We start from the raw sequence: 16,370 nt of genomic DNA, 5'->3' as shown, positions 1-16,370 counted from the left end.
AGAGAACGTCAGATCCTCTGTATTTATTTTTTCTTCACTCCTTTTAGCATTTCTGCTTTTATGTATGTTTTATAATGCACATGATATATTTGCGGGTCCCGATGTCTCTCTGTGTCTGCACAGGCACACGTGTATAATTTACAAACACGCATTGTGTATCGGGGGCTCCTTCTTAGTGTTTCTTACTGTTGAGATGGGCCATCAAAAGGTTAGAGGCTGTTCCCTTTGTTGGCAGGAGGCTAAATTCTCACTAAAAACTTCCAGGGGGTCTTTTTGAGCAGTGTAACGTATCTGGCTAAAGGAAGGAGATCCCGCCGGAAGTTCCTAGCCAGCTGTGGCGCTGCATTCCGCCCCCTCCAGCCGCAACCCTCGTAGGATAGGCGGGCGCTTGAGGAGTTGGTGGGTTTAGGGTCTCCTGGCCCCGCTTTTAAGTAATCTGCTCCTGCTGCTAGTATTTTCGATCAACGAGAGGCATTCTCCATCCAGTTCCTGCCGTGCCAGATGACAGTGGACTCGTCTGTACCCGCCCCAGCTGTCCTCTCTCTGCTCAGTCGAGGCGCGTAATTCTTTGAGTGGCTCCCTTGGCTCCCTGTATCATTTTGTGTGTGTGGCAAAAAACACATAACAAAATTTACCATCTTAACCGTTTTTAAGTATACAGCTCAGTAGCGCTCAGCATGCTCACGTCGCTGTGAGACGGATCTCTGGAACTCTTTCATCTTGCAAACTGAAACTGCAGCCATGCCATGAGCTCCTCTTTCCCTAGCCCCGCACCCTGGCAACCACCAGGCTGCTTTGTGACTATGAATTTGATCGCTTTAGGTGCCTTCCTCTATAAGTGGACTCATATAGTATTTGTCTTTTTGTGACTGACTGTCTGTATCATTTTAAATAATATATTTAAATTTCTATTTCTTGTTCCACCTGCTCCCGGTGGTTACTTTTTCTCTCAGTTTCTCTTCCTTTTTTCCTCTTTCCCTCTCCCCCCCACCCCGCAGTTAGAGACTCTTTGTTCTATAAGGTCAAAAGAGAAAGTGGGAAAAACTAGAATGGGACACCTCTCTTTAAAACATGCATAAAGTACCACTTGTTAACCTCATTTAACAAGTGGCACCTTTCACGTCTAAATGGAAAAAACAAAAAAGGAGTGAACGTGGGCCCGCAGAGTGCGCCTTGGGTGGGGAGTGTGGGCGGTGTCGCTCCCAGCGGAGAGGGCTGCATGGGGACCGCGGGCCCCTGCCCACCCGGCTGCCCTCTGCCTTCCCAGGGAGCACCATCATGTACGGGGCGCTGCTGCTGTTCGAGTCGGAATTCGTGCACATCGTGGCGATTTCCTTCACGTCACTGATCCTCACCGAGCTGCTGATGGTGGCCCTGACCATCCAGACCTGGCACTGGCTCATGACCGTGGCCGAGCTGCTCAGCCTGGCCTGCTACATTGCCTCCCTGGTGTTCCTGCACGAATTCATCGGTAAGACCCCCTGCCTTTAAAGCCCGTCCATCAGGTCCAGAGCTCTCAGCAGCTGGGAAGGAAGGCAGCTTCCCCAGCCTGCACGAGGGGCGCTTGTGAGTCAGCCGCCAGGACCTGAGACTGTCGGGCGCCATCCAGTAGATCCACTTTTGAAACCACCCCGTGCTAACTGGCTTAGAAGGAGATTCATTTGCTTCAGCAAGGACCCTGGGGGGTTTCTCCAGGGAGCCGGCCCCTGTGCTGGGCTCCGTGCCGCTGTGGGGGTGTCAGGTATCCAGGTCCTGCTCACAGATGATGATAGTCCAGCAGGACTTGTCATGATCATTCAGTTGAGGAATTCTGCCTTTCCCTGAAAGCATCTTTGATGATCTCTCTTACTTATCAGCAAATGCTCCTTAAGAAGGTTCTGGAAAAGATAAGAGGACCGTGATCTTTGTGAAAAGTGAAGTTTTAGGACAGTTTCGCACTTGTCCCCAAAGTCTCTCAGAGTGGGTTTTTTGAGCACCTACTATGTGCTTGATGGCTGAGGCCCGGGGGGTCACAGAGGCTCAGCAGACGTGAGCTCTGCCGTCGGGAAGCTGCGGTCGGTCTCCTTAGACGTGGACCAGCCACAGAGCTGGGCGAGCAGCACATGCTGGGCCCTTGGTCTGGCTCTTAGTAGGTACTTTATCAGGGCTGGCTGCATTTTCCCCATCCTGTGCTCAGGAAGTGGGGAAGGTGTGACTGTGGCATCTGCTCCATGTGCTGTTTAAAACCACAAGCTGTCGCACCTCTCTCACAAAAACCTCGTAACTGCAGGGTTTACTGTCCTGCAGCAGAAAAGCGAGCGCTCCTGTCCTGGGGTCAGAGCCCCTGAGGTTAGGCTGTTTCTGACAAGGGGGTCTCAGCCCGCATTGCACGACCCTCAGATCCGTCTCCTGGCTTTGTGTGACCATCATGGAGAGAGAGAGAAAGTTCCTGGGAAGCAGAAACGTGTGTTCACGTGTCACTTTCTGCTGTCCAGTGGCTGGGTTTAGGAAGACGAACTCCACCTGTCAGGTTCCAAATCAAAAACACCAGGAAGAGTTTTCTTTCCTTACCTGTTGAAAATAGCTTTTCACTGAATACGGGAAGCTCCAGAAACAGGTCAGAGAGGAGGAGGGAGCGAGGGCAGTGGAGCTGACTGCCCTCCTGTGTTCTTAGCCCAGAGCACATCCCCTTGGGATAGAGGAAAGAAGCCAATGCTGGCAGCCCGGGTGCGGGTGACGTGAGACAGCGTGCCCTTTGAAGGCTGTGGCGGCTGTTTCTGGACTGCACGTGGCATCTGGAACACTGCCCCGCTCATCACACTGTCTTCTGGTTTGCTTGCAGATGTGTACTTCATTGCCACGTTGTCCTTCTTGTGGAAAGTCTCTGTTATCACGCTGGTCAGCTGCCTCCCACTCTACGTCCTCAAGTACCTGCGAAGACGGTTCTCCCCTCCCAGCTACTCCAAGCTCACGTCGTAGGCGGTGCGCTCGCTGGAGGGGACCCCGGTCTCTGTGCTTTCCTGATGGACAAGTTCAAGTTCGACTTGTATTAACCGCCCCCTGTGGATTTTGCAGTAATTGCTAACACGTGCAGTTTTGACCCGAAGGGGCTCTGCGCGTCCGTGGAGTCCTGACACCGAATAAACCGGAGGGAGGTTGCTCAAGGCTGCCTCTCGGGCCTGTGTGAACCCTTGGTGATTCCCGTCGGAGTGAATGTGACTGTGTTGAGACTGACGGCTTGGCCTAGAGGGTTCCGTATGGGTCACCGTGCAAACTTCCTATGACTTGAATTTCATTGTCCTGTGATGATAATTTCTGTCTAGGTGAAGATTTTAGAAGGGTTATGTTTTTTATTTTTTTTGAACAATCTGAATGTGTGTGTGTACTCTTTACATCTTTCTTGCTCTTAAAAACTGGTTTCAGAGAAATGTAAAGCTCTTGGTGTAGGTTTGGGGGAAAAGACAGTGACATTTGGTAAAAAGTTACGTGAACAGCAGCCTCAATGTGGAAATGCTAGATATCCTCTCTCAGGCAGCCCTGCTCATCGAAGCTGCCCCGGGCTCCGAGGATTACAGAAAGCAGATGGGGGTGGGGGAGCGGGCCGTAAATCCGTGTGTTACCCTGTGTCTGGTTGAGCATCTGCAGCACTGGAGTTCACGTCACCTGCCGCCTTGTAACAGAATTTCAAAGGTGTGCTCGGACCTGATGATGATTAGAAAGCCTGTGGCTCTCTGATGACACCCTCGGAAATTTCCAGCAGAGTTGTTCCGGCAGGAAGCGTGCCGCTGAGCGGCCTCCGAATGCATCACCAGTGAGATGAGAGACTCCACTAATTCTTTAGACGACGTGGCACATGTGGCTCTAACGCTCCGAGTCCAAAGTGGAAAGGTCAGCAATGGCGCTCTTTACTTCCGCAGAAATCTGTTCTCTGTTAGGAGGAATTATTGAGGACGAAATGACAAAGGCAGAGGCATCTTAGCGCATTGCCGCTCATTGGTGGCACCTTTGAGCAAGGAGCCGGGTGGGGGGAGGCCCGGGCGTCAGCTTTGGGGTCTGGGCTCCCTCCTGCCTGCGGATTTCAAGGAGAACTTGCTGAAAGGCAGCCGGTCGTGGAGATGCCTCCCCCACCAGGAGGGAGTGCATGCGTGTGTGTTTCTTCTAAAGCCGTGGCCTCTCGTTTCAGAGGAAGAAGGGAGTTTGCAAGCACTGGATGTGGCAGGGCAAGGCATTCTTGGGTTTTCCAGTCACTTCGTGCAGCGGCCACATATGCGTGCCAGAAGGCTCCCGTGGGTAGAGCTTCAAGAGCTGACTGTGTCTGTATCTTAGATTTGCGATTAATCCTTTATGAGTACAAACCCTTCAGCCTGATTCTTCGTGTGCTTCAGAGATGTACGTTCCAGCCTGGTTGCCGCCCGCTGCTCCGAGAGAGTCGGGGACACGAGGAGCACACGGTCCCTTGCCTTGGGAGCACTCTTGATATGCTCAGAGATTTATGTTGCCCTTTTAAAACTTTACAGAATGACAGTAATTTGCAGGCTCTGGTAAACTGGCTATTGACATCACTTCTGTTTTGTTTTAAGATTCTGCAATTTTGCAGGAATTCCCTGTCTCTTCCAGCCATTTCTGCCATACAGAAAACGTCGACAGAAAACCAATGTTTGTTGAACGACTGGTTCTTTAGGACTCTGGGGTCTTTGTGCGAGACTTTTGTAAAGAGAAGCGCTCTCACCTCTTCACCCTGAGGACTGATGTCGTTTCAAACGGGGAGGGGGAGAAAGTTGTGCTCGGTGCTTTTGCGCCCCAGTCTGTCTTCTTGGAAGTCAGCCTGTAAAAGTGGAAGACCAAAGGTCGTTCCACTCTGAGGTGGCAAACCCTGAGCCCGGCCTTGTTCACAGCCAGGAGACGGCTCCTGCACGGAGGTCTGGTGGAATCCTTGTTGGGAAATTGTACGTTTCCAGGAGATACAGGGGATGAATCTGGTCTCTTTGGTCCTCCCCTTAATTCCCAGGTGATGGAGGCATGTGAGTTGCCTTTTAAAGTCAACACCTAAGATGCTGCTTGAGCTCCCGCAGGGAGAAAGGTTCTCAGAGGGGCGGAAGAAGCCATGCCTGCCAGTCGAAGGGGCTCGTCAGCGCCGTCAGCAAACCTTGTCCCGTTGTCTCCATCACACTTCGGCGGAGGCCTTCAAGGGCAAGAGGACCAAAAGGCACGTGGAGACCACCACGTAGAACCCCCCCGTCAGTGGACAGCCTGCTCACACCGCCCGCTGGGGTCCTTGAGGGTCTAGAAATGAACACGCCTGCTTCTGAAACTCTGGACGGCCCGAGAGCAGGAGCGTCCAGTGGGTTGAGAGCCCACCATCCTGACTGCTCAGACTGTGATCTCGGCAGAGACCCAGGGCCACGCGGGCGCTTCCCGGGATGTCTGAGTTGTGAGGAGAGGGCAAAGAAATGAATTAAAGACCCGAGCTATTTTCCAGGAAAGCCCTGAGTTCATGAACCTTCCACGCAAGGATTCCGTTGACCTTGTTCTGGGTTCACCGATCTGGAAAGAACTTAGCTCTGTCGACACCTTCCCCTGGCCTTGAAACTCCCTGGGACCAGGGTCCCCAACAGCCCATTTAATTTGAAGTCAGAGGCCCCATGGTACACAGTCAGCACTGTTTAAACCATTTTCCTTAAAGATTACGACTCCTCCTGTCCTCCGACCACACTAGGTATTTCTGTCAGAGTCAGCACTTTTATTATTTTATGGTTATTTTTATGCTGTCTTTTGATGATGGTTGTGTGTGCGTGGGGAGAATGGGATCTGTCTGGTTTCTCTTTTTTCGCTTCCTTCCTTCCTTCCTTTCTGTAAGAAAATGACCGGACAAGCTTCTCCGTCTTCATTAATCTCTTATATCCGACAGCTTTGATTTGAATTTTGCGAGCGTGCACGTGCACGTGTGTGTCGCCTATGGTGCTAGGTGGGGCTGGCTGCGCCGACAGGGCTGCCTGGGGCAGGGGACCGTGCTGCAGGGCTGCTAGGGGGGCGTCCCAGGGAGCATCCTGACATTGGCGTGGACCACCTGTTTACAGCCCCCTGGGGCCAGGAGGCCGAGAGCTGGGACTTCTCCCACTTTGAGCATTATTATATCCAGATCCTGACTCGCTTCCCTTTTTGTAGCAGTGTATTAAATGCCGCCGTCTGCTTGCCCTTTCCCCAGTATGTTTTCTGCTGAAAATTTAGCTTATACTGACAACACTTTTGAATGTATTTTGGGTTTTGTGCTCATTGAAAATTGACACGATCCTGCCTGTTTTTCTTCCTCTAGACTTTTGTTTTTATCCTTTGTTTTGTTTTTACGGGGGTGGGGACGGGAACGCCTTCACGCCTTTATGGGGCAGCATTTTAAATCTTTGCCAAAATTGCAGGTGGGACCTGTGTGTTCCTCAGCTCCATCCTATTTAAGGCAAACACCTGTCAGCCATTTTTATCTTTGACCTTTTTTGTGTGTTTGAAATGTGTGTGTGTGAGGGTATGATGTCATCTCAAGTTTTTTGAAGAGATATTTGGTTTTCATTGCATTAAAATCCTATCACTCCTGGCTTTGTTTTCTTTAAAAAATATACCAGGAGCTTTGTAAATACGACAGATTTTATTTCTCCCCCCTCTTTTAATGTAAAGCTTTTTGTCATTTATATGCACTTCTTAGGAAATATTTCCATTAATTATGTCCAGTTCATCCTGGAAAAAATATGTATTATGTTTCTGAAGGGAATTGAAAAGCATACCACTGTGTGAGCGATGCTGACACCTTGAGTCCCGTAGCATCTTCGCACGCGGAAGCCGCGTCGCCTACCTGTGGGTCTGTCTCCCCATCCCAGCGTGGTTGGAGGCACCGGCTGTTAATGTCGCTGGGCGATGTCAGTGAATACTGTGTTTGTGGGGGGCATGTTGGGGGCGTGGTATTTGCAAAAAAATCGTGGCTAATTTGTTACTTTGTTTCACTGGGGCTGACTGTAAACCCATCCAGGCTTCCATGACTGCCTCGTTAGTGGATCTCTTTCTATGTCGTCCTCGCTGCAGATGTTCCCCAGGCCAGCGCGTTTTGATTAGAGGAAAGCTGTGGTGCAGTATGCTTTAATTTAGCAGGAATTCCCAGATGATTTAAATTCTCGATCCTGTGATGACACACATGTGATCCCGAGTGTTTCTGAGTGGTTCTCCTTTCATTGTCTGCCAGCCTGCGCCATCGCTGTTGCCCAATAAAGCTTGTGTGCTTTATGCCTTCGGGGGTCATTTTAATTTGTGCAGGAACATGAATTCTGGTGTCAAAATGAGGGCTTTTTATTAGAATGCTCCTATTTTGTGTAGATCTCATGGCACATAAAATGTAAATAGCTTTTCCTCCAGTTAAAAAAATTTGATTTCAGCAAAAAAAAAAAAAAAAAATCCATGCATTATTTATTATTCTGTACTGTTGTCTATTCCAGACATGTCAGAATTTCAAAAAGTGATTGGTATAAATAGAAAAAAACATGAAAAACATTTTATGATTCACATTTTATTTATACACCATCCTTGATCACTTTGGATACTTTTTCTTTTCATCAAGTGGTAGAAGATTTAGGAGTGCAGCCACTTAAGTTTTAGGCAAAAGAGCTTTTTAAGCTGTTGTGTAGGAAGCAGAGGACACTGCATTTTAGTTACTTAATCCAGTGACTCTCAACCGGGGGTGATTTTGTCCCCCAGGGGACATGTGGTCGTGTCTGCTGTCATTTTGGGGTTGCCACAACTGGGGTGGGGGACACGACTCTGCTGGCGTCTAATGAGGACAGCCCCGCGAGGCTGCAGGGCAGCCTGCAACACACAGGACAGCGCTCACAACAAAGGATCGTCCAGCCCCAAAGTCAAAATGTCGAGGCTGAGAAACCCTAATAGAATCTGCACGTGTCGCTTTTACCGTTTGTAAGAGTCTGTCTCCATTTCCAAAAGAGCCCAGCAGTCCGAACTCCTGTCGCAGAAAGCCAGTTACGCATCCAACTGGCCAGATGTTTTAATTAGTAGCCACTGATTCCCTCTCCCTGGCTTTCAATGGAGAGGCGATTCTCAGTTTATCGATTAAGAAGTGAATTGTAAATTAGCTGTGTCTCCATCAACAGGGGCTGCCCTGGGCAGGTCGGGGACGTGCTCTCAGCTCTGGGGATTGGGTTCAAGAGCCGCTGATGAACAGCACGTTTCCTTAAACACGTGCTATCGGTGTCGGGTCTGACCGCTGCCTGCTGTGAGGTCCCAGGACCACGCAGTTGCTCCTCCGTTCCGCCGCTGGGGGGGGCTGGGGGATTGGAAGACGCTCCTGTTTCCTGTTTTCAAGAATCAGGCAGCCCGAGCACATTCAGCCGGCTTCAAGTCCTTCAGAATTTATTTCATGGCCAACGGCTCCGTTAGAAACAGACATTTCTTTTTATGTTGTTGACCAGACTGTTTTGCAGGACTTGAAAAAAAAAATGGTGGGGGGGCATGGAGATGAATATTTATTTGATCTTGGGTATTTGCATTTTTGAATAATTGGCCGCTGGGAAGGCTGGCCCTGCTCACTGTTCAGACTAATAAGGTTTTGAGACTAAATGTTCCAACACCCCAAGTACTTCAGCTGTTTTTGTTATGAAACTTTTCAGGGTGACACGAAACCCTGCGGTATTTGTGAGGAGATCTATAAATGATGGATTTGCTCACCTCAAAATAGAACTGATGTCGCTCCACACTTTCCAGAGCTGGGAGCACAGTAACAGGATTCATTCAGAACTCGCTAATTTCCGACTTTAAATGGGTTACATAACAGGACGGCCCCGCCCTCGCGCCTCTGAAAACTGCCCATGAAGTGATGGTGAAATGTATCATTAAAAGCTAGAAATAGCTTTGCTAAACTCTGGGAAAAAGATGAGGTTTTTTTCTGATATCCCCCCCCTTTTTTTCACCCAAACATTGCATAATGTTGAAAAAGTCAAATCTTTCCGTGGGGTTTAATTTCGTTCTCCATGTGGCTGTGGTCGGAGGGGTAACTGAAGCACTTTGGGGGCTGGTGGATTTTTGGAGGATCACGCACTCCGGGATCAGTTTTCATCGAAGCCTCAGCAGAGAAACACGCCCGATCCTGGGGTTTCTCCCTTTCCTCCTGCCCCACCGCCCCCCCTTTGTGGATGAGTTATCTGCGACGTAGCATCTTTTCAGAAAGCCTGCCTTCTCGTAGGAATGCCACAGCCAAGCCACCCTCCGCTTTCCATGCTGAAGTTTTGAGTTTAAACGGGTTCCCCCTAAAATTTGGGGTAACTGAGTCACATGTGACGTCACCGGCCCCACAGTCTGTGCTCTATGACCAGCCAGGTCTCGTTTCTAGAACCCAGCCTGCGGGCTCTGTTGACTCACACTCAGAACTTGGTGTTCCGGGTCTCTGCTGCCCAATTTCAAGAGATTTAAGAGAAAAACATTTTTTTTCTTTTATGGGGTCCAGATAAGCTCAGGAATATATATTTTTCCCTTCAAGAAAGATTGCAGAATCCAGAAAGAGAAAGAGGGATAGGAATTGTGTGAAATATGCTGACGTTTTCATTAATTCATTCATTAAATATTTACTGAGTGCCTTCTGTGTGTCGGGTGCAGTTCTTTGGGCTGGAGGCGTAATGTCTCTGCCCTGAGGGTGATGATATTCTTCCATGGGTGTGAGAGACAACAGACAAACAGACACAGACTCTGCTATCCTCTGAAGACAAAGCAGGACGAGGGGTAGGCAGAGAGCGACATCGGGTAAGAGAAAGTGATGGGGGCCACTGGAGCAGAAGCCAGAAGGATGAGAGGAGGGAGCTGTGGAAAGCTCTGGGGGAAGTGATGTTCAGGCAGTGGAGTGTGCAAAGGCCCTGGGGTAGGAGAGGCTGGGCATATTGGAGGAACGGAAAGCGGGGCACATGGCTAGAGCGCTAAGACCATGGGGAGCATGGAGGAGATGAGGGCAGGGAGGTAGGTAGGGCCCACAGACCCTGGAGTCAGGCTGCCGAGTCCTGGATGAGCACCAAGCAAGTGTTACTAAAGCAGCTCAATGTAGTTGACCTGTGTCCCAGGGCCCCATCTTGCTCCCTCCCTTCTACTCCGCCTCACTGACCCACTCCAGCCTGTTCTCACTTCCGCCTCAGTGTCCCGAGGGGGCTCCGGCAAGCCCCCTCCCATTGGAATCGCGGGCTCCCTGCCTGGTATTTACATGTGATTTTATTGGCATGAATGACGCTAACTATTAAATAAAGGGGATGAGAAGCCAGCCCGTGGAGGAAGTTTCTCCTTGCTTTTCCAGCAAATGCTACCAAGGGTCTCTGTTCTACTGGGGGCGCAGCTGGCGGAGGGGACAGTTCCTTCTCGAGTCCTGGAAAGCAGGCCACCTAAGAATTGGGAGGTGAGTGTCGAGGGAGAGCAGGTGGAGAAAAAGTAACTGGGTTGCTTCTTCAAAGCTGCCGCATTTCCAGAACAGGCCCACGCGGGTCAGGTTTGAAGACGGAGCCTTCTGCAGTCCTGAACTGCAGGAGCCCAGGCTGCGTTCAGATTCCTCCCAGAGAGAGAAGTAGTAACAAGAACAGGCTGTGCGAAAGAATGTGGTTAGTGTCTTAAAGATGGGCAAATACTCATTCTCATTTGTCCTCTTATGCGAAACAGATTTTTTAAAAGGCAATTGGAGCAGCTAATGACATCCAGGGCCCTGTTGATTCCAGCGGGGCTGGGGGGCGGGGTTCAATTGGCTCAAACGATTAATCAGCCTAAAGAGAGAGGTGAGTTGATTACCCTGGAAATTGCACAGGAATTCTTCAAAGACGAGGCCAATAATTAGAGTATAAGATGCCGCTCTCTATGCACATAACTTAGCATAATTTTATTAGGCAGCTCATCACCACCAGAATTAGAGAAAATCAGGCCTGAGAAAACCCGCTCGCCAGGCAGACTTATGCCGACGTGGGCACTTTTGCTCTAAAATGGCCTCATGCTCGAGGAAGACACCAAGAAAAAGCACGACCATCCTAGGCCCCAATGGGGGGTGGGAGTAGAAATGTATGCAATATCATTTTAAGGAACGTTCTGGAATTTGGGGAGGGGGCTGGCATGGGGCAACATGCCATGGACTCAGCTGGAGTCGAAACAGACTTGCTTTGACCGAGCCCATATTTACTGATATGGGGCTGATTCCTTAAGTTCTCTGAGATTCGGTTCCTTGCGTGTCATCAGGCTGAGAACGCCACTTGTGAGGATCGGCACTGGTGACGGTGCAGAGGCAAAGATGGCAGCTGTTGTCATCACTCGAGACCTCTGAGCAGAGGGCAGGGTGCAGAAGGAGGGGGCATCATCTCCCCCTAGCTCAAAAAGATCTTTGTAGGGGCTGGCCTGGTGGTGCAGCGGTTAAGTTTGCAGGTTCTGCTTCACCGCCTGAGGTTCTCGGGTTCAGATCCCGCGTGTGGACGTATACACTGCTTGTTAAGCCATGCTGTGGCAGCATCCCACATACAAAGTAGAGGAAGATGGGCACAGATGTTAGCTCAGGGCCAGTCTTCCTCAGCAAAAAAGAGGAGGATTGGAAGCAGATGTTAGCTAAGCGCTAATCTTCCTAAAAAAAAAAAAAGTCCTTCGTAAAAATGGGTTCATGTGCGTGTTTTCTCCAAACACTGATGTCACCCATCTGGATAGAGTTCTTAGAAGATTTCAAAGTTTGGGGGCAGAGGTGGTACCCCACCTTGAATCTTTCTACACGCCTACAAGTTCTATTTGTTCTCTTGCAAAAAATTAATAGAATAGAAGGCCAAATTTGCTTGAGTTTAGAGAAATAAGCCATGAGGTGTGAGAGAAGTGGTGGGGCAGAGGTGGCGGGCGCCAGCGTGGGCAGTGCTCTTATAGGATCTGGAGGCAGCTTGGGAGGAACTGACCTCTGGCTTTGTCCTTAGCCAGTCCAAGGCCTGGCCCGTGGTTGGGGCTCAGTAAACCTTTGTGACTTCAAGGGGCTTTTTTCATTGTGGTAAAATATACATAACATAAAATTTACCATTTTAACCATTTTTAAGTGTCCCGTTCAAAGGCATTAAGTCACTGAGGTTTAAGAGTGGATTCTGGAAGATTCAGGAACCTCATGGAAAAAAGTGGGCCCTGCCTTGTTGTGGCATTTTACAGCTGCAAAGTGCTTTTCCACGTGCTCCTCCTAATGCTGTGAGGAGGTGTTATTAGCCCCATTCTGCAGATGAGAAAAGCATCGCTGAGAGAGGCCGAGGTTGACCAGGCCCACACAGCAACACAAGTGTTCACAGCAGCACCATTCATAGTAGCCAAAAAAGTGGAAACAACTCAAGTGTCCATCAACTGAGGAGTGGGTAAACAAAATGTGGTATATCCATACAGGGAGTAGTATTCACCCACGAAAAGGAATAGAGTCCTGATACATGTTATGACATGGATGGACCTTGAAAACGTTATGCTAAGTGAAAGAAGCCAGGTGCTATAGACCACATATAGAATGACTCCATTTATAGGAAATGTCCCGAACAGACGAATCTATAGAAGCACAAAGCAGATTCATGGTTGCCCAGGGCTGGGGAAGAGAGGGGTAATAAGGGATGATTGCTAATGGGTCCAGGGTTTTTTGGGGGGGAGTGATGAAAATGTTCTAAAATTACATCATGAAATGGTTACTAAACCTGTAGATACACTAAACTGTAGATACACTAAAAACCATTTAATTTTTATACTTTAAATGGGCGAATGTTACAGTATGTAACTTATGTCTCACTAACACTTAAAAAAAACCTGTAGCTGTACCAGTTTTTCATTCCACAGCAGCAACGCATGAGAGTTCCAGTTGTTCCACATCCTCGTCAGCATTTGGCATTGTCAGTACTTTTCTTCTAGGCTCTCCTAACGGATGTGTGGTATTAACTCTTTATGATTTTAATTGTAAGTTCCTAGTGGCTGATGACATCGAACGTCTTGTTGTTGCTCATTTGCCGCCCACATATGTTCTTTGGGGAGGTGTTCATGTCTTTTTCCCATTATCTTTTTTATTAGATTGTTTTCCTATTGTTGAATTCTGAGAGTTCTTTATATATGCTGGATATAAGTATATTGTTGAATTTGCAACAATTCTGTGATTTGCAGAATTTTTTCCCCCACCTGTAGCTTGTTGTTTCATTACCTTTATTGTCAATATTTCTAATTCTAGCCACTCTGGTGGGTGCGTTGTGGTATCTCATTGTGGTTTTAATTTGCATCAAATCATTTCTTAGTCTGGTTTGTGGGGTCTCGGTTCAGCAGCAGCTCTGGCTCTATGCAAAGTGCTTTCCATACAGGCTCGTTTTGAAGGGAGGGAGACTTGTTATTTTTCCTACAGGCAGGGCTTTAGGAGCTGCAGGGACTGGCTCAAGGTCACCCAGCTCCTAGGTGAGAGGTGGGGCCGGGGTTGGAACTCAGATCTGATGTCTTAGAAGCAGCTGCCTCTGCTGAGTTCTAATCCGCTTCCACCTTCCCCTTCAAGGCTCTGGTAAAAGCAGCAGCCTGACTTCTCTCCAGCGATCTGCATTCCTTTATGGCCTGTCACGAGGGGTTGAGAAACGCCAAGGAAGATGACAAATGAATGCTCCATTTGTCCGGCTCCCAGGGACCCTCCTCACCTCCCTCCCTGACACAGCACTTCCCAGGGAACAGCCACATTCTCTAGCTGCTGTCATTGTGGCTGTCCCCACCTTCTAATTATGAGCAGAGTCAGCCTGGGATGGGGTAGAGGCCTCGAGCCATGAGTCATCGTGGGGCTGTCGTCACCCGAGGGGAAGAGAGCCCTTCGGCTGTCTGGAGGCACCATTCAACATCCACGAGCACCCACGGGGTGCCAGGCTGCTTCTAGGCCCCGTGGATGTGACATTCCTGGCCGCTGCTCCCTGACGGAGGAGAAACAAACGAGCATCATGTAGGTCTCCGTCCGATGTCCCTCCTCGGGCCTTCCCTGACTGCCCCGTCGAACGGGACAGCCTGTCACTCCCTAGCCCCTTACCCTGCTGTGTGGGTCCTCAGCCACTTAGCACTATGAGAGCATTATTTTCAGTATCGTCCACTAAACTGTGTGCTCTTTGACTTATTGGCTATTCTGGGTACCTAGAAAAAGGTGGCACGTAGTGGGTGTTCAATAAATGTGGAACCAATAAATGAAGTGAACAGATAAGGCAACAGCATTTCACGGTGATAAATACCATGATGAAACTACATCAGGATGCCATTAGGGACACTGACCGGAGTAGGGTGGGGGTGAGGGGGGGTGTGGCTATTTTAGACTTGGTGGTCAGGGAGGATGTCCTTGAATAGGTGGATTTTGAGCTTAAATCTGAAAGTTGAAAGGAGCCAGCATTTATACATGTGAGAAAAGAGTGTTCCAGGCAGTGGAAATAGCACGTGCAAATGCCCTGTGGCAGGAAGCATTCAGTGTATTGAGGAACAGAAAGGAGAGCAATGGTGGCCAGCCCTGATGAGTGGCAGGAAGTGAGTACTATCGTCTAGCAGGAAGGCATCTCTTTACCCTCCCTGAGCCTGCCTTCATGCCAGAGCTTCCTGCTCTCTGACCTTTTGAGGTCAGCTTAGAGAGTGGACCCATTGTGTGTCATGTTGAGAGACTCCAGATCCCAGGATCATGGATTCCCACAGCCAAGGATGTGGCTCATACCCCAGGCCACATTCCCTTTCCCGAGTATGCCTGATTTCTTTCTCCACGTCCAGGGCTGTGGCTTTTGGTAGCTGCACCGACCCATGAGAAAGCTCTCTTAATTCTTGAGAGAATTTCCCTTGGGCCCAGGAAATGCCTCTCAAAAAGGAGACTGCAGAGAGGCTTCCAAATGGGAGTGTGTGTGCTGGGTCTTAGGCACTTCCACTCGTGTTATCTCGTTGAGTCCTCGCTGTAACCGTGTGGGTTCAGTGGAAATAAACTCATCTAACAGATGAGGAGAGCAAGAGACAAATTTCAGACCTGGCAGCTGATTAACTGTGAAATGCTGGGCACATCCTGTACTCTGGGCCTGAGATTTTTCATCTGTGAAGTGGGTGTGTGAGCGTAGATGTGCCCAGCCCCTAATTGATAATACTTGTTGGGAGAAATAAATGTGGCGATGTTTGGGAAGGGCCTGGCGTGGGGCATGAACAGGTAAAGTCATTCTGTATCAGTTACAGCGCCGTGTTTCCACACAACCGAAATCAGCCCTGGCCAAGTTAAGCCAAGAAACGGGGAGGGGAATTTATTGCCGGGATGCAGAGCGGCTCAGAGACGGGAACATCAGCTTGGAGTGGACGACAACCGGGATACCCTGGGGATGCAGGGCGCAGGAGCGACTCCGCCTCCGGTCAGGTCCCTGCAGCTTTTCTAATCACGTCCAGCTGGTTTGTCCCCCACGCGCCCACCCCCACCTGGCGCCCTGAGAGTCGAAGTCCTAGTGGGAGACTCTCATGAGTCCAGCCTGGGTCACAGGGCAGGGTATTTTGATTGACACTTCCTCCAGACTGCCCGCCTCGCGGAAGAGGTGATTCTCCAAAGGGACTGTTTCCGGTTTCCCAAGAAGAAAGGGCAAGTGCATGCTTGGGGGCCAGAGAATAACCCGCGTCCACTACAGTAATTGATGTTAGCTTTGCCGCTGAACTCCCTGCTCAAGACGACACGTCTCCAGGCTTCAGTTCCTACTGTCAAGTGAAGGCACTGAGTGCCACACCAGGGTGACTCAGGGTCTCTGGTGGCGCTTTAGAGAAGCAAGGACGTGCTCTTCTAGACTGTCGCTTCTGATGAGCTTTGAAAACTTCTCCTGAAAGTCCCTCTTACGTCTCATTGGCTAGTGTTGGGATACACACCCACCCCTAAGCCAATCACTGGCGAGATGGCAATGGATACGACCCATCAGATTTGACCCCTGTTCTTCCTGAAGCCGGGGAGAGGGGGTGGCAGTCCGCTGACCCCAGAGCGGTCTGCCAGGATTTCTCTCTCCCAAGGATCGTGGGTTCTGTCGGACAGACTTCTCTGAGCCAGTAAAGCTTGAAAACGGGGGTCAGGGTGTCCTTTTCGGTCCAGAAGGTGTCTATGAAATTGGTTCATATGAAGATGCTCCATGCAGCATCTCAGAGGGAGGCCGCCTGTCTCTTGCCGGGTAGCTCGGCCACCCCAGGTATCAAACCTGCCTAAAACGTGCCAGAGCCAGCGCCGAACCTGGGGAGGAGAGAAACACCAGGGGTAGCGTCCAATAAATAAGGATTGTGGCTGAATTGAAGAAAAACAAAATCGTCTTGCCAGGCACGTTGACTTAAAGTGGGTTTTAATTACAGTGCCAGGTAAACCCAGCTCTGCGTGTTGGGGGCTGTCCCCAGCTCAG

General features: G+C 49.7%; 1 protein-coding gene across 9 annotated transcripts in view; it reads left to right on the top strand.

Annotated features, from left to right (window-relative positions):
* Positions 1-7,245, top strand: part of ATP9A (ATPase phospholipid transporting 9A (putative)) — a 127,663-nt gene extending 120,418 nt beyond the window's left edge. For all 9 annotated transcript variants that reach the window (XM_070589472.1, XM_070589471.1, XM_070589470.1 and 6 more), the window contains exons 27-28: positions 1,268-1,471; positions 2,822-7,245. In XM_070589472.1, coding sequence (XP_070445573.1) covers positions 1,268-1,471; positions 2,822-2,958 — 341 coding nt within the window. In that variant the 3' untranslated portion in view covers positions 2,959-7,245. The remainder of the gene's footprint in view (positions 1-1,267; positions 1,472-2,821) is intronic.
* Positions 7,246-16,370: the final 9,125 nt, after the last annotated feature.

The sequence above is a fragment of the Equus przewalskii genome, chromosome 21 (assembly GCF_037783145.1).
Source record: "Equus przewalskii isolate Varuska chromosome 21, EquPr2, whole genome shotgun sequence".
NCBI lineage: Eukaryota > Metazoa > Chordata > Mammalia > Perissodactyla > Equidae > Equus > Equus przewalskii.
This window is presented reverse-complemented; position numbering and strand designations above follow the sequence as displayed.